General features: G+C 36.8%; 2 protein-coding genes across 2 annotated transcripts in view; both read left to right on the top strand.

The window, feature by feature from the left end:
- The window catches only part of LOC307138914 (uncharacterized protein), a 19,348-nt gene extending 14,514 nt beyond the window's left edge, over positions 1–4,834 (top strand). The window contains exon 6 of the mRNA XM_079837608.1: positions 4,323–4,834. Within this exon, the coding sequence (XP_079693734.1) occupies positions 4,323–4,377 (55 nt within the window). The 3' untranslated portion in view covers positions 4,378–4,834. The remainder of the gene's footprint in view (positions 1–4,322) is intronic.
- Positions 4,746–21,344, top strand: LOC307138913 (uncharacterized protein). The gene is made up of 6 exons (XM_079837607.1): positions 4,746–5,058; positions 5,140–5,196; positions 7,132–7,473; positions 8,004–8,240; positions 8,350–8,449; positions 18,807–21,344. The coding sequence occupies exons 1-6, from the start codon at positions 5,034–5,036 to the stop codon at positions 18,868–18,870; spliced, it is 825 nt and encodes a 274-aa protein (XP_079693733.1). The 5' UTR covers positions 4,746–5,033; the 3' UTR covers positions 18,871–21,344.

Genomic DNA, 21,344 nt, shown 5'->3' with positions numbered 1-21,344 from the left:
GAAGGTATAAGGTGGAAGATGTACAGTTTATTATTAATTCAACAATATATCGGATCGGTATCGGGTATCGACAGATACACAAAGCCCAGGCATCGGTATCGGTATCGGGACTGAAAAAGTCGGATCGGTGCACCCCTAGGCTAAATTAAAATAACGTTATTAACCGGTATTTTTTCAAATCAAACCGTTTTCGGAACAGTAATTTTTATTGAGGAACGCAAAAACGGAAACGCTATAATGTCAATTCTGCTCGGAGTGAACCGATTTATATTTTTTTCCGTTTTTAAGCCCTGGAGATGAGACTCTGATTGGTTTATTGCATGTTACTCCCAAAACACACCCATGACTCATTAAGAGATGAGGGACAACCCTTTTGGACCATGCGCCTGGCACGCCGACCATTTTTTCAGTCGTTAAACTAGCAAAAGTGGCTTCGGACACGCTCTCAGTGCACCTGCGCTTCATGCACTCAGATCATTAAAATAGGGCCCTTTAAATGCACTTTTTATTTTTCAATAGACTAGTTTCACGACTCTTCTGTTAAGCCGAAGATGTTTTAACTGTCAGTCTCTAGGGATGCCACAACTCTCAATATAACTTTGAACCGTTCGGTACGGCAATCACGGTTGTGAATAGTGTTTTTTTCGCGATTTTTTGCATTTAATTAATTATTTTTATTTCTCTCCGAATCGGCTCTGTTTGAGTGTGCCTGAGAGTCTACACGCTGATATGAGCAAATATCCAATCACTATACACTAAAGTTAGGGGTGTTTAGCCAGGCGTGCAATGCTGTAACAGAGCGGTGAAGTGAGGAATCACGAAAGTTCATTATTTGCGTGCGTTTTAAAGGGCACCTATTATGCCCCTTTTTATAAGATGTCATATTGGTCTTGGGTGTCCCCAAAATGTGTCTGTGAAGTTTCAGCACAAAATACCCCACAGATAATTTATTATAATGTGTTGAAAATGTCATTTTGAGGCCGGTCTATAAAAAGCGCTGTTTTGGTGTGTACCGCTTAAAATATAAATGAGCTGCATATACCCGTCCCATCTTTAGAAGAGGGCGTAGCATATACATCTCTCCTGTGCATGGCAGATTGCATTAGGGCTGTCATTTTTGAGAAAAATCTAATTCGAACGGATATCAAATATCAAGCAATGTATTCGAATATATTCGAATTCAAGCAATGTATTCGAATATCTACGAGCGCCCCTAACAAAACAACAAAAACAAAACAACACCTGCACCCGCAATAAAATCCGTTTACATTATTACATTACAGACACACTTGCAAAAATGTTTATTGCCAGCATACAGAAGTTATTACACGACCATTAACACAAGGACAACTTCAGCCGGGACATTCTAAAACGCTTAACGTGGCTTAATGTACTGTTATTAAGAGACCAAACTCAATAAACATAATACTAATAACGTATACTATGTAGGGCTGTGCAATTAATCGAATTTCGATTTCGATTTTGCCTCCCAACGATCACCAAAATAGTACAATCGAGAAAAAAACGATTATTTTGCCATGTTCAGTTTTGCAAGAACGCTCTTATTTTGTCTTGCGTTCTGAATGAAACGCGCACGCGCACATCCGCCCCTCCCGAAGCCACAAATATTGAGTTCTCTTTCAAGTCTTGCTCTTGAACGGACAAACTCACACAAAACGTATGTCAACATGTCCGTCTTAATGAGTATCCTAGCAGACATAGTCTGTATATGCCTTAAGTGAACTTTATACAGTCGAGAAAGACGACGCATATCCGAGCTTTAGGTCTTAAAGGGGCAGTATCATTAGGTCTTAAAGGGGCAGTAGCATTTACTTCCGTCTGTTTAATGTCAAACAACAAAAGACAAGGACATCACTCACCGCTCTTGATTGAATAGCTTTTGTAAGTTTAATAGGATTAATCTTTAATTTATGAACTTAAATATGCAATGTTATTTTACATTTGATACATTTCTGTACCTGAAAACTAATGTTAGACGTACCTGAAAAGCATATCTAGCCGAACCATATTGTTTATCTTATTTATTTGTGGTTATCATTTTTTACGTGAATACTTTTATACTTTGATTTGAATATGTTATACTATTTATTTTAATAGTTCAAAAAGTACAACAAATGTTACAATTTCAATTGAATTGTTGAAAGGTGTATTTTAATAAATGCAACACATTCCCAAAGTCATGTGAAATAATCGTGTTACATAATCGTGATTTCAATATTGACCAAAATAATCGTGATTATGATTTTTTCCATAATCGAGCAGCCCTAATACTATGTACAAAAAATCAGATGAGCCCAGAATATGAACGCAACACGTTTAATTCCACGTTAAGCAAACTGTACTAAGACAGTGTTATTAAGCGGCCAAACTCAGGAAACAACAAAAATACTGTTCGATAGAACTGCGTGTGCTTGGTTTGTTACCACAGTTATCTGCGTGCTTCCTCAGCGATGAACTTCCACATTTACGGCTATATTTTCTTCAACTCCTCAGGATCCATCTTGACGATTGATGGCAGATCGCGTGCGCGGTTGTGATTCTCCTGGGAGGGCGCGCGCTGAGCGGGCACAAATAAACTAATTTGGATTTGAAATTATTTTATCATCTTGAAATACAGGCAAGGCATATGTATTGTAGATGATTTTGTACATCTACAATATACATGCATATATTTTTGATATATATTCGTTTGCACATGACTGTTTAAAACCCGTGTTTAGACCCGTGTTCTCCCTTGTCCGACCCGCACCCGTATCCGACACAGTTAGGATGTTTTTCATCGACTCTGCATGGCACTTTAAAAAACAGATTGTTTATTTATAGTTCGATTACGGATATTTCACGTCATGTTCGATTATCGAATAAAAAGTGACAGCCCTAGATTGCATACAGGTCTCACAGGGCGGGTCTATGTTAAAATGGCAGTGTCAGTCAAACCTTGCGGGCGGGCCTTTGCATTGTAGGATGTCACAATGCAGAGAATCTGAGAACAGCTTGTTCTGAAACACTGCTTATGATTTTTGGGGATAAAAAAAAAATACTGGGTGGATTTTTATCGTTATAGGGTGGTTGTTTACACACACTGTCAACACACATTTATGTTCAAACATCATGTAAAAGTGGATTTTGCATAATAGGTGCCCTTTAAAGCCTTGCCGTTTAAACATTTCATTCGTGTGCTCATGCACTGTTTTAACATGCGCTGAGCGCCTGTCAAACGCCCATAAAACACGTGATTACTGGACTAAGTAGTTTTACTGCGCTAATACTGTCAAATACACACAAGGTTTACATAAACACAGTCGGTAATGTCTAAAGTGAAAGTATCTGTATATTAGATGCGTGCAGGTCTTAAAGTGACAGCAGCGCAGCCTATAGTGAACACGCTGTCCTTAAAGGGACAGTTCACCTTTAAAATGATGTCATTATTTCCTCACTCTAATATTGTTCCAAACCTGTATTCATTTCTTCTGTTGAACACAGACAGTTTAATACCAGACAACTGATGCTAGCCATTGACTTACATATTATTTCCTACAATGGGGACCAGCAACTGTTTGGTTTCCCACATTCTTCAACTTTATTCAGGTCTAAAACCAATTGAGAGTGAATAATCGATGACAGAATTTTAATTTTTGAGTGAACTATCCCTTTAATGGTTAATAAAACAACAAAAGACAAAGAGAAAATCACTCACTGCTCTTAACTGAAAAACTTCAACACCGTAGCTTTAATAAGAATCAATGTATATTTTATAGTGAAGTCTATGTAGAGTTTTAATTTTACATTTAATCATTCAATCTCATACTTAAATGCTGCTGTACAGCTCTGAGCTGACAAATCTTTATATATATATTTATTTTATACTATACAAGACACTAGGAATGTGTACAAGTGTTTTTGAAGTAAAGTTTAAGTCTTTTAAGTAAAATAAAGAGAGTATTGCAATAACAAAAATAGTTTTTTTGCTGTTCCTGTCGGCTAAGAATAGAATTGCAAAAAACTGACGTGACCGGCCATCAGAACGGAACCGGAAACCGTGGACTGACTGTATTGTTGCATCCCTAATTGTCTCTGATGTATCAGAAGGATAGATCGTGTTCGAAACTCGTGTTCCTGTGTCATCCCTTAAAAATGTTCCTTGTATGGCAGTTTAATATTAAAACATTTTAGCTAAATATACATAGTAGTTCAGTTTTGTGAAAATGATTAGATAAATATTGATACATATATTAGATAATCTTTGTAGCTGTATTGCCTTACTCTATTTGCTTCCTTTACACATAAACTTTTTATTTCAGGTTCATTTACCTGAAGAGACAGGGACATCAAGCCAGAAGCCACACAAGTCAATGACCGATAGAACATTTTATTTTATTTATTTACATGTGAACATACTTTTATTTTGATCATTTTGTGATTATTTATTTGACTTGTACTGCATCACTGGGATCACAGGGATCATATGATCTGCTTTTTTTCCTCCTTTTATCCTTTATTTGAAATCCATCTCCATGATTACTATACTTGAAAAGTTTTACATTTATGTTGTGACTGTGCTCTCGGTTCTCAGGGAACACATTTTCTTGATCTGATATAAATGTTGACTTGTTCTACTGCAGTTGATTTGCAGTTCATTTGATTAATTTCTCTGTTTTATGACCAAATAAAGTGCTTCTGTTCATTGTAAAGAAGGATTAGTACTGTGATTAGTCCTGTTCATCTGCTGAAGTCTACCTCAGTTGTTCTTCTGTTGAAGCATTTGTAATTACTGCTGTTCAAGTTTGAGAATAAAAGTGAGCGTTTGACTGTGTGGAAGATCTGCTGGTTGAAATAGAGAATAGTGGCTTTACTCCACAGGAAAGGGAAAAAGGAAACGGCTCGCTTTGCAAACACGGTGACGCCTAAAGACCTTTGACTTGGTGAAGTCCACACAAGTCTAGTGCACGGATTCACATCAGACACATCAGTCCCGCTCCCCAACATGCCAGCAGCTCGGCTCTAGTGCTTCTATGGGACAGAAGGAAGTTATGAGAGGTGAGTCCTGTAATCTCACTCATAAAGCCTGTAATGTGTCCCAACTTTGGTCACATGTTCCTGCCTCTCTCCTCCACACAGGCGACATGGAGCCACGACTACAGCCGCTCGTTCGGACCGTCCTGCTTCTGCAAGTCTGTGAGTTATGTCTGATGTCTGTATATGTTTATATGGAGTGTGTTTCACGGCTCGCTGGAATACTTGAATTTGATTGGCCAACTGCAGCATTCTGCGGCCAAACATTACGTTTGTGTCCATTTCAAATAAATGCTGTTCTTTAGAACTTTCTATTCATCAACGAATCCTGAAAAATGACCGGTTTCCACAAAAATGGATGATAAAAATGTTTCTTGAGCAGCAAATGCTCTGTTGATATTATGGGGGGTGTAATGACTGCAATATTCAGATCAATCATTTTTTAACATTTAGATTTCTTGCCATGAACAAACACCGTAAACAGTTTATGAACTGTTATTATTTCAATTAATACTATATAAAATAATTGAACTTTTATTGAACATTTGTCTAAGTTTAGTTTTTATTTGTGTTTCAAAAATAAATGCTTTTATTTTGAACTTTCTATTAATCAAAGAATCCAGAAAAAATTATCAGTTTCCATAATAATATTAATCAGCACAACTTTATTATTGCAGCAAATTATCTATTGATATTATGGGTAAGTAATGACATGTTTTACATTTCTTGCCATAAACAAACACCATGAACAGTCTACAGTTAGATTAATGAACTGTATTATTAAATATAATAAATGTAACTTTAATTGAATGTTGATGTCTTTTTAAATTAGCTTTTTATGTCTATTTCAAATAAATGCTGCTATTTTGAGCTTTCTATTAAAAAAAAAAAAAAAATTTAGCCGCACTACTTTATTCAAAATTAATAATAATAATGAGAAATGTTTCTTTTTGATATTATGGGAGACATAACGCCTCCAATTCAGATTAGTCGATTTGTTGTTTTTGTTTGATTGCTTTTAAATAAATAATTACACTATAAAACATTATATGATCAATAAGTTATGACAACATATGCTTTTACATTGCTTTAACTCTTTAAAAATAATAAAAAAATGTATAAGTTATACAAGATTAATCAACTAATTTTTCAGTTTAATGTAATATAAGTTAAATTTACTTAAACATACTTAAATTTTAAGGGAGCAACTTACATTTCTTGGCATAAACAAACACCATAAACAGTCTACGATTAGATTTATGAACTATATTATTTCAATATTTACTATATCAAAGAATACTCCAATATTCAGATTAATAAATTTTGTTTTTTACATTTCTTGTAAAAAATAAACAAACCCCATGAACAGTCTACAGTTAGATTAATGAACTATATTATTAAATATAATAAATGTAACTTTTGTTGAATGTTGGCGTCTTTTTTTAAATTATCTTTTAATTCCTATTTCAAATAAATGCTGTTATTTTGAACTTTCTATTCATAAAAAAGTGAGAAATTTCGTTTTCCACAAAAATATTATTCAAAATTGATAATAATGAGAAATGTTTATTTTTGATATTATGGGAGACATAACGCCTCCAATATTCAGATTAGTAGTCAATCATTATATTTTTGTTTTTAAAATAAATAATTAACATTTTCCCTTTTGTTTTAACATTTCCATTAACAGTCTACAGTTATTATTGACCTGTATTATTGAAATAATTAAATAAATATAAATAAATAAATAAATAAACTTTTATTGAATTCATCAAAGAATCCTGAAAAAAAATATCAATTTCCACAAAAATATGAGGCAGTTTTCAACATTTATGATGATGATAAATGTTTCTCGTGCAGCAGATGACCAATATTCAGATTAGTAGTCAATTGTTATTTTATTTATTTATTTAAATTAATACCTCACATTTTTGGCAACCATAAACATGATCTACTACAGTTAGATTGATGAACTACATTATTTTAATTATATATATATATATATATATAATGAACTGCTTTACCCGTTACCAAAGCTCATGTAATCATAATTTAGAGATATTAGTATGTTTTATGATGTATGTGTTGTATCCGCAGGGCTCTGGATCGGCCAGTGTTTGTCCGTCCACTTCCCAAACCAGCAGTCCGTGTATGTCATCAAAGGCCAGGACTTGACCCTACAGGCACAGATTGAGCTGCTGGATGGTGAACGGGTGGCTAAAGTGACATGGGGCCGCACCGCAAAGACTTCTGGGGAGAGTTTAACCGTGGCTGAGTTTCCTCATGGAGCTTCCTCTGATGGGAGAGTGGCTGTGGAGCAGCAGGGAGCCGTGCTGAAGATCAGGGGTTATCAGGCCGAGGACGGCGGCATTTACACCGTCACAGTCACAGACCAATCAGGACAGAGACGTTCTGCACAGCGAACCGTTCAGGAGTACCGTAAGCTCAGCTGACGCCTCTCATTCATTCATGTGCTGTTGTGCTTTCTATACAGTATTTAAACCAGAGAATGCACACCTCAATGCATTTAATATAAAAAAAGTGACCGCAAACCTGGAGTGTCAGCTGAAAAATCATGCCATGCAAAACATACAAAAAATTTACGATGAAAGTTTGAAACTCAATATTTCTAAAAAGCACACTTTTATGCAAGCATATTCAGATCTTTACGGTCTTTTCCAGATTTGTAACAATCTTTTGTGTATACACATATACACATATACACATATACATGTACATATACATATACATAAACACATATATATTTATATATATATGTGTGTACGTACGCACGCACGCACGCACGCACACACACACACACACGATATCGATCACAAATTGTGAGTTTAATGTTACCCAATATGGTGAAAAAATGCACTCCATCATGAGCGACCCAATTCGTTCTTCATTATGTCCTTGTACATTATTTCTCCAGTAATTTATTGTGTGTTTTTTTGTGTGTGTGTCAGTGGCAGTGAATCACGTGTCAGTGATGGTGAATGTGTCTCACGGCGTTCTTCACTGTATGGAGGCCTGGGGAACTGAACCCTCCTTCTCGTGGCTTCATGAGAAAGTGGCCGTGACGGAGAAAGTGGGGCAGGTTTCAGCAGATGGAGCGTCTCTGCACGTCTCCGGCCTCTTCTGCGGACACTTCAGCTGCGTGGTGAGCAACAGACTGGGCCACAGCTCGGCCACATACACCGCAGGTACAGCATCAGCGCCATGCATGACACGGAAATATGCACTATCATCAAGTGACATCTGTAAGGTTGATGAATGACCTGAGGTGTGTGTGTGTGTGTGTGTGTGTTTCAGAGCCGTGTGAAAGCACAAACAGGAGCACGAGCGTTGTCATTGTGTTTCTGCTGCTGTTGCTGGTGCTGGTAGCCGCATCTCTGGCCTTTCTACTGTGGAGGTGCGTTTAAACACTAGTCATGATTTAGTTACTAAACATTATTAAACGTCACGGGTACAGTAACACACTTACAGTGGGCATCTGTGAGCCTTAACAGCAGAAATATGAAGCTTGAGTTTGATAAAGCATTAATGTCATCGTCAGGGGTTCAAGCTCGTAGAACTGAAACCTTAATGTCATTTTCCAAGTATCAGCATTCTCCCCAAACTTTGAGGGATGGTAGTACCCATCCCGTCTATAACGCAGGGTTCCTACGGGGTTTGGAAAAGTATGGAATTTGATTTGAGTAATTTCCAGGTCTGGAAAAGTATGGAAAAAATAAATCAGAGTATGGAAAAATATTTGTTTCCAGACTATTGTCCCCATTTCATTTTCTAAATATAAAATTAAGAATTTCTAAATGTATATAATAAATATATACACAATCGTTTTTTTCAATGAATGAAAAACTTGTAGCCTAGCTATGGCAGTAAAGGTCAGACCTGTGTGTTCCTTCCTTTCCACAGTTCAACAGTGGTTAACACAGCACTTTGTAGTTTGAGAAAGCAAGTTGGGTTTGAGGATAAAACAGAGTCGATGGTGGAGTTCTTAAAGGAATAGTACACCCAAAATGAAAATTTGTCATTTATTCACCCCCATGTCTTTCAAAACCATAAGACTTTTTTATATTAACATTTTTTATATTTTAAATCTGAGAGATTTCAGTCCCTTTATTAAAGGACTTGTTCACCCCAAAATGAAAATGTCCTAATCATTTACTCACCTCAATGCCATCCAAGATATCCATGACTTACTTTCTTCAGTGAAAGATAAATTAAGTTTTTGAGCAACCAACTGAGTTGGTTGCCATTTTGGATGGCATTGGGGTGAGTAAATGATTAGGACATTTTCATTTTGAGGTGAACTAATCCTTTAAATATCTTCATGTGTCCAAGATTTCCAAGATTAACAAAAGTCTTATTAGTTTAGAATGACATGAGGGTAAGTAAATTATGATAGAAATTAAATTTTTGGGTAAATTAATAACCCTTTAAAAAAAATTGTGACTGATTTAGCATTTTGATCGTTAAGGCCACAAAAGGCAATATTTTAATATAGGATTTCTAAATATTAGATAGCTTACATAGAGGTTTTGACTCAGAGTGTAACAGACTTGTCGGTGCCGATGGCATTGTGGGTAAGTGGTTCGCCATGTAGTGCTGTTGTGCTTCGGGAGACCCGAGTTCGAGTCCTGTCTCATGGACTTTTCCCAATCCCGCCCCCTCTCTCTCCCTCCTTACTTCCTGTCTAGCTACTTTCCTATCGTAATAAAAGGCAAAAACGGCAATACTAAATCTTTAGAATGTAACACTTGTTAGCAGTTGAATTTGAAAACATTTTATCAGAACAAGTTAAATATGGTCAGAAAACTCTGTAGGAAGTCTGGAAATTCGAGTCTGGAAAAGTATGGAATTTTGAAATGAAAATTGTGTAGGAACCCTGATAACGTCACCAAGGCTCGCCCCAAATGGCCTGATGGTGGCGCTACAGCAATCAAAAGTACTCATCTCCTAAACCGTTTGTCGCAGGCTCATGTCTTATATCAGTGGGATCCTTGGCTCAAAGCGCATGTCTTGGATTTGATCAACATTTTGGGGTATTTGGGATTTTTCGGAAAACCTAGGAAAAGTATGCAAAAAGTAGGTTTTCTCGCCCGATCGGGATCAAGATTCTCTGGAGTCTGATTGTCAGTTAATATTAAAAAAAAAAGTTGACATTTCGATTCAAACGTAAAATTGTAAAATTTGATTTCATGCCGCCTTTAACCTGCTTTCTGTCGGCTTATTGAAATGCATATTTTAATGTAATGTGTTCTTAAATTTAGTCCATAGCAAATAACTTTCATAAAACATCAGATTTATATTTAAATCAGGTTTATTTTTTAATTGCAAGCAAAAATAATCAGTGGTGAAAATTGTGAGTTTCTCGATTCTGATTGAAGTATATTCTTTTTACAAAGAAAACATCCATTGAAATTAAAGCAGTACATGCGTCTTGGAGAGAAATAACGTAAAACTATTAATGTACAACGCTTTGCATCCTCTTTTAATTAACCGCAAAACCTCTACTGAATGGTTGTCATAAGTGTTACAGATTATTGGTTGCTTTCTCAAATATTGCATGGCTGTATTTTTAGTGCTAGCAGTCAAAAATAAACTTGGAGAAATATCGAAATACTGTTTGCTGAGAATCATCCATAAAAGAGTAAGCTACATTTTTTATTTGATGGGTATAAGGTGGAATAATATTCATAGCGTAATACTCACTACTCGAGTACTTTTCAAGGGCTACTCTTTTGAGTAGTATTTAGGGCAGGTACTTTTACTCTACTAGCTCTACATTTTTTGACAAGTAACAGTACTTTTACTTGAGTACGTTTTTTTAGTAATCTTTCCACCACTGGTGATACGCGACTCATTTTGAGCAACTTTGTCTCTAGGGTCAATAAAACCGCTCATTAAATAATGGAGATTATTATTTTAACCCTCTGGTGATCTTCATTTAGGGGTTGCATTGGTTGTCATAAGTGACCGGACACCTAAAAATTAAACTTCCTCCACCCCAGTAAAACCAATGCAATTTATTTTTCTTCAATAATATTTTTTCTTTTTAATTTTGTATTTTGAGATTTGATGGTATATGTTTAATATTTATGCAATAATTATGGTCTATTTTTTGCCATTGAAAATTATACAATTTTCTTTTGACATTTTTATTTGTATTGCAGTATTTCAGGTTAAAATGGAGACTAGGCCTTCAAAATACATTTATTTGAAGGCAGATTAGCGCCCTCTTTTGGAATTATTTAAGAAATCATGCAACCATGGGGTGTAATCACTAGAGGTCTCTATGGAGAGGCTTGAGAATTCCCTTGTTCTATTTTGAACACAGCTGGGTTTTTTATGGATTTGAATATATATATAAAAAAAAATCTCAAAGACTATTTATTATAAAGTTTTAGATATTTTTTTTGTTGTTGTTAGAAATATAGATTTTATTCTGTGAATTTGTGTTTTTGCAGATTTCCCATTAATTTCCTATGGTGGTCATTTTTGACTGAAGAGCACAAGTGGGAGTATTTTTTTACGACCACTTGGCATGCTCGAATCATGACCCCAATTTGTTTGTGTTTTTACACACCTAATGCTAGAAAAGTCACCAAGTTTCATATCATTCTGATGAAGCTGTGATTTTAAAAATTAAAAATGAGGTTCATAGGTTCAGTTTTCATAGGTGTGTGTGTATAAGTGTGTGTGTGAGTGGGTCCGTGTAACGCTTCACAATTCAATTTTCAGACCATATAGTGCAAATGCAAAAAATAAAATATTGAAACAAACGTCCATTTTTTTCCTTTTTCTCGGTAACTTCATCAGTGGATTTTTGCCATTTTCTCTCCTTTTTTCAAATTTCCTTTTGCTAAATTATGACTTAAGAAATTATCTTTTGAATAAATTGAAATCTAACCGATTTTATTTTCCTTCTATTTTTTCCCCCAATTTACGTGGACTGTGCCATATAGCGGGGGAGTTCGCGGACTGTTTTACATCGTTTATGTAGGCTATAGCCTGCGTGCACGTTGAGAAGTAACTTATAGTTTAACACAGAGGACGATATAGTTTTTATTGTTAATAACTGCTAAATGTAGAATTCAGGTCTGGCCATCGGGAGCAGCGCTGGCTACTTATTTCACCCACTGCTTTGTATTTATCTATACTTATTTGTTATTAGTGCACACACACACGTGCATGCATGCGCACACACACACACACACACATCTACTTTATTATATTGATGCATGCCTCGATGTACCCGAATGATTTAAGGACTCGCCGTTTGATAATTAACCGATACAAATTATGAATCCGCTACTCTTGACTTGCAGCATATCATTATATACATAGGCATATCAAAGCCTATCATTCTCGGCTAACGGCTTGTAATGAACTGCTAATCGAGTTAATGACTGCTAAATTTAAGGGCAAGAGAAGATGTGAGAAGCAGTATATTCACTCTCAGAAAAAAAGGTACAGCGCTGTCACTGGGGCGGTACCCTAAGGTACAAAAGTCACCCCTAAAAGGTACATATTAGTACTTTAAGAGTGTGTATTAGTACCTTAAAGGTACATATTAGTAGGGCTGTACGATTAATCGAAAAATAACCGAAACCGACATTCAGAACCTCTAACCGACAAATTTCTCCCATGTCGGTTATTTCGGTTTTCACGTGACTCCGCCCCGTCAGTCACATCAAGTGTAGTTTGCAGGCACACACAGAGATGCAGGAGCAGTTATCTGTGTTTATAGATGCCCAGAATCACTATAGTAACTGCATGTTTTACACAGTTTATACAGGTCAGTTAATTGCTGTTCTTATAGCCTACGTGCTGACACACACACACACACACACACACACACGGCGCGCGCAAGCCCCGAAGCCGCTTTCACTTTCGTGCTCATAAAGTTTGTCAAGTAAATGCGTCTAAAGGCTTGCCAGTTTCAACATTTAAAGCGATTGTGAACTATTCAAAAACAACAACATGGAAAACTTCTCCGTTCAGTGCTCAGCTTTTTTCTGTGACACAGAGCCGAGCCGTGTCACGTCTCTGAAAACGCGCGCGCCCTGAAGGCAGACCGGTCACCTGCGTCCTCACAAAGCTTTTCATTTGTATGTGGTTTAAACCCTGCCAGTTTGAACATTAAAGCGAGTTTCGACCATCAGATGTGTATTATGTTGAACTAATGCCTGATATATTTTGACAAACGAACACTCAGACAGAAGCTGTGACTAAAGTAAAGTCACTAAAGTAGCTTAGAAACTCAACCGTTATAGGCATACATTTTAATAGTAAGTACAAACCACAGCTTCATAATGAATAGAGACGGTATGAGTAATTCACACACACAATCACTCTCTCATTAATGCATTCAGATAAATGTAATGTAGGCCTACTGTGCTAATGTATCTGTATCTGATGTAGAACAAACAGAAATCTGCCCTATAGACAATAACTGCTGAAAGTTTCCTTCAAGTATTTTAAAATCACAATGCACTTTTTCATTAGAAAAAAAAAAATCCACCTTTAATAGTAGAAAATATTTACAGTACAAACCTTATCAGTGAACTTACTCAAAACCTTATGAGGGCAAAAAAAAGAAGCAAAATAACCGTTCAATAATCGTAATCGAGGCCAAAAGTTTTTATTTTTGGTCAAATCGTTACAGCCCTACATATTAGTACCTTTTCGGTTTTGTACCTTATGGTACCACCCCAGTGACAGCACTGTACCTTTTTTCTGACAGTGTTCAATGAAAAGTTCAATGTTGCCGTGGAAACGAAGAATGATGATCACTAAGTGAAAACATCAGCAAAAGAGTTTATTTAGGCCCAAATATTTTGTATGTTTGCATGTAGGCTAGGCTAAGATGTGAATAAAAGCTAACAAAAATTTGCTGAACTTTACAGCTTTAACAAAATTATAAAGAAAGAAAAAGTGAAAAGACTGTCACAGACATAGGCTACCAATTCAGATAGATTTGAAACATTTTGCCTCGGTGACGCATTGCTGCCACATACATATTATTTTTTTCACTCAATTATGTTGTAATAACGAGATCTTATGTCGTTAAAACAACATTTTTCTCATTAAAACGACATGTATTTTCTCCTAATAAGGTGTTGTATAGTGATGTGTGTGTATATATGTCTGTATCCACATTAGAGAATTTATTTAGCCCATGCCTTTGTCACACTTGTTTGAAAGCAGAAAAATAGGCTCTTCCGCTGCCAGTATCAGTGGCAGTGCCCATAGCACGAAATTGTTGTAATTTATTGATTGAAGCCTGCAGTTCATAACAGCCATGGGTAGCAGGTGCCATGGATCACTAATGATAAGCGTGTAACTTTAACCTAGTAATGATGGACCCCGGTGCAGCCACAAATATCATAACTGTCTATAATAGGCCTACTGTAATTAAGACATATATTCAAAAAATGTATTATAAACAGAAAGACGCTATTTCAGCATTAGGCTACCCAAAGGCCGCGGAAACATGGCCAGTGGGTTCGTTGCGCATGTCAATCCATTCCCGGCGTTCTTGGTTTGCTTCTTATGTATTAAATATACAGGCAATTAGATGAAACCTTGATCAAAATTAAAATACAATTTATAGAAAACGAAATTCACTTTAAAGAAATGATTTCTGCAAAACAACACTCAACAAAAATCATGTCTGACCCCATTCCATGTTTCCAGACATATTACGTGTCTTATAGCTTATTATCTTGCTCATGCCCATCTTACTCATGCCGACGAAAGCGCCCGCGAATTCTTTAATTTTTGCAGTTTTTTTTTTATTTTGGCTCGGAATTTCGTTTGTTGGAAATATGAACTGAATTTAGAAATTAAATTTGAAATTAAAAACTTTGCGTTAATAAACAAAATACATTTTTAAAGCGTTTGGAGTGGAGTAGGCTAAATGCAAAACGTAGCCTATTTAGATTCATAGTTAGGCTATATGTTTAAATATTAGCCTATTGTATTATTGTTTTAATTTAATATGTTGATGATGAAAAGTGAGCAGCATGAGTAAGATATAGGCTATAAGACGCGCAATATGTCTGGAGTCATGGAGTGGGGTCAGACATGATTTTTATTGAGTGTTGTTTTTAATTTTAATTTTGATCATTAACTATGTTCATAAACTAATGGCCTGTATATTTAATACATAAGAAGCAAAATAAGAATGCTGGGAATGGATTGCATAACGAACCCACTGGCCATGTTTCCGCGGCCTTTGAGTAAGGCTGAAAGCGTCTTTCTTTTTAATACATTTCTAGAATATATCTATTACAGTATAACATACAATATATTACAGTAGGCCTATTATAGATAGTTATGATATTTGTGCATCGGGGTCTGTAATTTCAAGGTTAAAGTTATGCCACTGATGCGAACATGAGCGGTCCATGGCACCTGTTACCTGTGGCTGTTAAGAACTGCAGGCTACATCAATAAATTACAATACTTTCGTGCTATGGGCACTGCCACTGATACTGGCAGCGGAAGAGTCTATTTTACACTGAGCTTGCTTCTGCTTTTCAGACATGGAAGTGTGACAAATGCACAGTGCCGCCGCTCCCATTACGCGCATTACGTGCTGCGCCACAAGAAAATGCTCTCTCTTTTCTTTTTCTTCTTGTAGAGTAGAAGTTATTATTAATGTTTAAAATCTATCTGAATTGGTAGCCTATGTCTGTGACAGTCTTTTCACTTTTTCTTTCTTTATAATTTTGTTAAAGTTATAAAGTTCAGCAAATTTTTGTTAGCTTTTATTCACATCTTAGCCTAGCCTACATGCAAACATACAAAATATTTGGGCCTAAATAAACTCTTTTGCTGATGTTTTCACTTAGTGATCATCATTCTTCGTTTCCACGGCAACATTGAACTTTTCATTGAATATACTGCTTCTCACATCTTCTCTTGCCCTTAAATTTAGCAGTCATTAACTCGGTTCATTACAAGCCGTTAGCCGAGAATGATAGGCTTTGATATGCCTATGTTTATAATGATATGCTGCAAGTCAAGAGTAGCGGATTCATAATTTGTATCGGTTAATTGAGAATGAGGAGATACGTCATGGTCGCTTGCTGTCACGTGACAAATTGGGCGGAGTCTGAGCCCGTCCACCATTCTGGGATCCGACGCTATGGGTTGCCAGGGACAACATTGTAAGAGCGATACAGAGATCAGAGCAGGAAAGACGGCTCGAGGAATTATCATCGCGGTGTTTAAGCGGATAAATTACGAGAAAACTTAGAAGAAATGGAGAAGAAGAGGTCTCTTACAGGGAGAAACTTACAACCAGCGCCAAGCTGAGGTATTTAGAGAAGCTGATATCAAAAACGTTGACCTACGAGCTGCCACGGCGGAACTCCGAACTCTTTACCACCTTTCACTGAAATGTTTCTATAAATATATTTCCTGTGCATTTTGAATAATAAATAAATATCTCCCCACTATCCTGCAGCAGTCCAGTGCTCGTCCTCATTGGCAGTGTTTTTCACTTACTGATCATATTTTATACCTGTTGAGTTTACATTTTTAAACGAATCTGACTAAAAATGAAAATGATCGTTTGTGCGCTGGTGCTTTTATTCCAGCCTTCTTAAGGAGAATAAATGCTCGGTACGCGCCTTAAATGAATGTAATGTTAACAATGTTAAATATTGAATTAATCTTAAACAGTAATGCACACAGTAGAGGAAAATGACTAGGCCTATAATTAAGCGTTTTGGGCATAAACATGTTTACAACATACAGTAAAATGACTGACAATGAAAAATGACAGAAAAGTAATCAACATGTTTAATACAAATAAATAAAGGTTCGTTTTGATCAAGTGTCTCACACTTCAGCATCGCGATCATTAGTTTAGACCATGACTGACACCCTGGGGTGAAATAATGGCGTACGTTTACCAGCCGCTGCTTTCTCAGATCGGCTTGGGTGGATTAAAACTTCATGTTCAGTTGAGTTTGGAAAACTATGTACATAATAATCATCAGAATATCTCTTCTCCAGTCTCTGTCCGAATCCATTATCTGGCGGGCAGACCCCCAAAATGGCGGAAGGGGGAGGATGGGCTGTGTCGTGACGACATCTCATTCTCAATTATCAAATAGCGAGTCCTTAAATCATTCGGGTACATCGAGGCATGCATCAATATAATAAAGTAGGTGGTATATAATAAGTAGCCAGGCCATCGTTTTGCCCGCTGCTCCCGATGGCCAGACCTGAATTCTACATTTAGCAGTTATTAACAATAAAAACTATATCGTCCTCTGTGTTAGCCTTTTAAACTATAAGTTACTTCTCAACGTGCTCGCAGGCTATAGCCTACATAAACGATGTAAAACAGTCCGCGACCTCCCCCGCTATATGGCACAGTCCACGTAAATTGGGGAAAAAATAAAATCGGTTAGATTTCAATTTATTCAAAAGATAATTTCTTAAGTCATAATTTAGCAAAAGGAAATTTGACAAAAGGAGAGAAAATGGCAAAAATCCACTGATGAAGTTACCGAGAAAAAGGAAAAAATGGACGTTTGTTTCAATATTTAATTTTTTGCATTTGCACTATATGGTCTGAAAATTGAATTGTGAAGCGTTACACGGACTGAGAGTGCATGTGTCAATATCACACTCTTGATGAGTGTCACCCCTTTACTCATGGGCGTCGGAAGCAAAAAAAATGTGGGTGGGTCCTCAGAAATGTTTTACTGGAGTAGATGCCAATTACATTAAGTACAAATATACCGCTTTACTTGGTAAACGTATAGGTCAGAAAGACAAAACTACGTAAATCGCCACATCATTGAGAGTGGCAGTAGTGTAGGGGTAAGACGTACGGCATCTAGTTTTGACACAAATCGACCCGCGGTTCAAGTCCGGCTTTCGCCGATATCAATCTTCTCCGTTTTCCCATCACATATCAAATCGGAAAGGCATTTATTTTCAATACAAATTAAGAAAATATTAGAAAAGTGTAAATAAAGCGTCTAATATGTGTTTAATAATACGTGTTTATCGATTAGGGGTAGGTAAACAGACATGTGCTGAATGTTAGAGACAATAAAAGTGAGTGGGTCCAATATCATTGATCGTAAAAAACCACATACAATGGTTCCGACGCCCATGCCTTTACTGCTGTGTACTTTTTTTCAGCACTGTGGCTGATTTGTAGATTGTACACAAATATTCAGAGAATTTGTATTTTTTTGCCCATTTCCCATTCATTTCCTATGGTCGGTCATTTATGACCGAAGACAATGAACGCTACTTTTTTTTTTTACGACCAATTAGCATGCTCGAATCATGACCCCACTTTTTTTGTGTGTTAACATACCTAATGCTAGAAAAGTCACCAAGTTTCATATCATTCCGATGAAGCTGTGATTTTTAACATTTCAAAACAGAAAATGTTCCTGTCAGAAATGAGCGAAGAGCACCAGAGGGTTAATTAAACTACTTTCGCCAACTAGTCCTAGGTTTATGGCGCAACCTTGATAACTGTTAAAAAGCTTTAAAATAAATATGTCCTTTTGTCTATAAATGGTCTTTTCCATCTTTGATCTGGGTGGTTACAGGCTTGCTGAATAAAACACAACACCTTCTTACACACGTGCTCAGAGGCTTTAAAGCGCTTGAACCCCGTTGAACTATAATTTAGAGTCAGAACTATTTTGTGGTTTTTGCAAATGAAGTGACTTCTTCTCGTCAGTTTTCTCACAAATGTCCCATTTCCTCCATTGCAGGAGACGCTGGCATGGCCACAACCGAAGGCAGAGACTGAGAGAGCCGTATGAAGACGATCTGTGAGACACACACACACTGGCCACAGCTGAGGGTCACTTCAAGCTTTCAGAAAACCCTTTATACTTTAGAGATGGTTTTGTTTAATATTAGATATTTATTGACAGACACGTTTATATAACCACATTAGCCTAACATTACCAGGTCTCGTTAATAAGCTCTTTTCTGAAATGTGTATATATTCTTGAAATACTTGTGACATTCTGATATTGATATGATGGCCACTAAATTATATAATTGGCCATTGTCTCTTATTAATAAATTGAGAAACAAACCAACTAACCCCACAAAACATCAGAGAATTCATGAGTACCATTAATGACACGCTGATGTCCGTGCTGTTGATTTCCCTCCAAAATGATGCCACTTCCTGGAGGATGATGTCATGATGTTTTGTCTGAAAATTGCTGGAAATATTTAAAATTCACTTATCTTAAATATATATATTTTTGTTCTTTTTTTTTTACACATGTACTTAAAGGCATATATATATTTACAGTGTATATATTGTAGTTTTGGTTTTTATACACTTTATATTTTTAAGCCTAAAATACATAGCTAATTATACACATAGCTTTATATAAAACTAAATAGCAAACAGATATTGATCACATTTTGTCAGTCTTAAACTGTCAATTTTAGACTTTATAACCATTGATTTATGGTTTATAAAGTTATAAATATGGATGTTTCCTACAAAAATGCATGGCTTCGCTTCAGAAGGCCTTTATTAGAGCACTTTTATAATGGATATGTATGTGCTTTTTTGGAGCTCTAGGGCTCTATTCAATGTCATTATAAAGCTTGGAAGAGCCAGAATATTTTTTAATATAACTCCGATTGTGTGAAAGTCATATACGCTATATTGACAAAAGTTTTGGGACGCTTGCCTTTACATGCACATGAACTTTAATGCCATCCCATTCTTAATCCGTAGGGTTTAATATGGAGTTGGCCCACCCTTTGCAGCTCTAACAGCTTCAGCTCTGTGCAGGCCAGTCCAGTTCCTCCACACCAAACTCGCTCATCCATGTCTTTATGGAGCGACTCTTTGTGCACTGGTCAGTCATGTTGGGACAGGAAGGGGCCGTCCCAAAACTGTTCCCACAAAGTTTGGAGCATGAAATTGTCCAAAATGTCTTGGTAAGAATTCCTTTCACTGGAACTACGGGACCAAGCCCAACCCCTGAAAAAACCCAATATACCCCATCCACTAAACTTTACACTTGGCACAATGCAGTCAGGCAAGTCCAGTTCTCCTGTCAACCGCCAAACCCAGACTCGTCCATGGGATTGGCAGACAGAGAAGCGTGATTGGTCACTCCAGAGAACACGTCTCCACTTCTCTAGAGTCCAGTGGTGGCGCGCTTTACCCTTAAGGCTTGGATGAGCTGCTCGGCCATGGAAACCCATTCCCTGAAGCTCTACACACTTCTTGAGCTCATCTGAAGGAAACAGAAGTTTGGAGGTCTGGAGCTCTTGACTCTGCAGAAAGTTGGCGACTTCTGTGACCCTCAGCATGCGCTGACCCCGCTCTGAGATTTCACTTCGTGGCTGAGTTGCTTCCACTTTGTTATAAAACCACTAACAGTTGAGCGTGGAATATTTAGTAGTGAGGAAATTTCCCGAATGACTTATTGCACAGGTGTCAACCGATAACGGTACCACGCTTGAGTTCTCTGAGCTCCTGAGAGCGACACATTCTCTCACTAATGTTTATACACCTGTGGCCATGAAGTGATTGAACACCTGAATTCAATCATTTGGAGGGGCGTCCCAATACTTTTGGCAATATAGTGCACCTAGGATGGCTTGAGGATGAGTAAATTATGGGATCATTTTCATTTTTGGGTGAACTTTTCCTTTAATTTCCGCTTTTATCGTATTGTTCTTGTTCTGTATCATTATTGTTAGATTAAACTCACTTGTTTATGTTCTATATGGAGAACATTATCCTTATCCAGCTTATCCATCACTGCAATCGGATTTTAAAGTCCCCCCATAGTCGATCATTTTATCCCTTAAAACTCACCTTTGATCACCAAATGACAAATTTAAAACCATCAGCATTAGTATACGCGGGTCTATGAATATGCAAATTAGCCCCGCTTCCACTCACTCACACCAGCTCAGATCCACTCCTTAGCGTGATTGGTACAAGGTAGTTTGTGACGTCAGTAACACCAGCGGTTTCAAACCGAGGTTTTTGAGACTGTAGTCTTAAAGGGTTAGTTCACCCAAAAATGTAAATTCTGTCATCAATTCCTCACCCTCATGTCGTTCCAAACTAGTGTTAATTTCGTCAGACGAGACGAGACTAAATATGTTCGTCAACGACCTTTTTTTCCATGACGAAGACGAGACTGCACTAATGTCCAAAAACACTGACTAAGACTAAATTAACAGGCATTATTGTTGACGAAAAAGGACGAGACTAAAATGTTTTGCATAAAATAAAAACTAAGATAAAATCTCTCTTC

This window comes from Gobio gobio (assembly GCF_949357685.1).
Source record: "Gobio gobio genome assembly, chromosome: 15".
Taxonomy (NCBI): domain Eukaryota; kingdom Metazoa; phylum Chordata; class Actinopteri; order Cypriniformes; family Gobionidae; genus Gobio; species Gobio gobio.
This window is presented reverse-complemented; position numbering and strand designations above follow the sequence as displayed.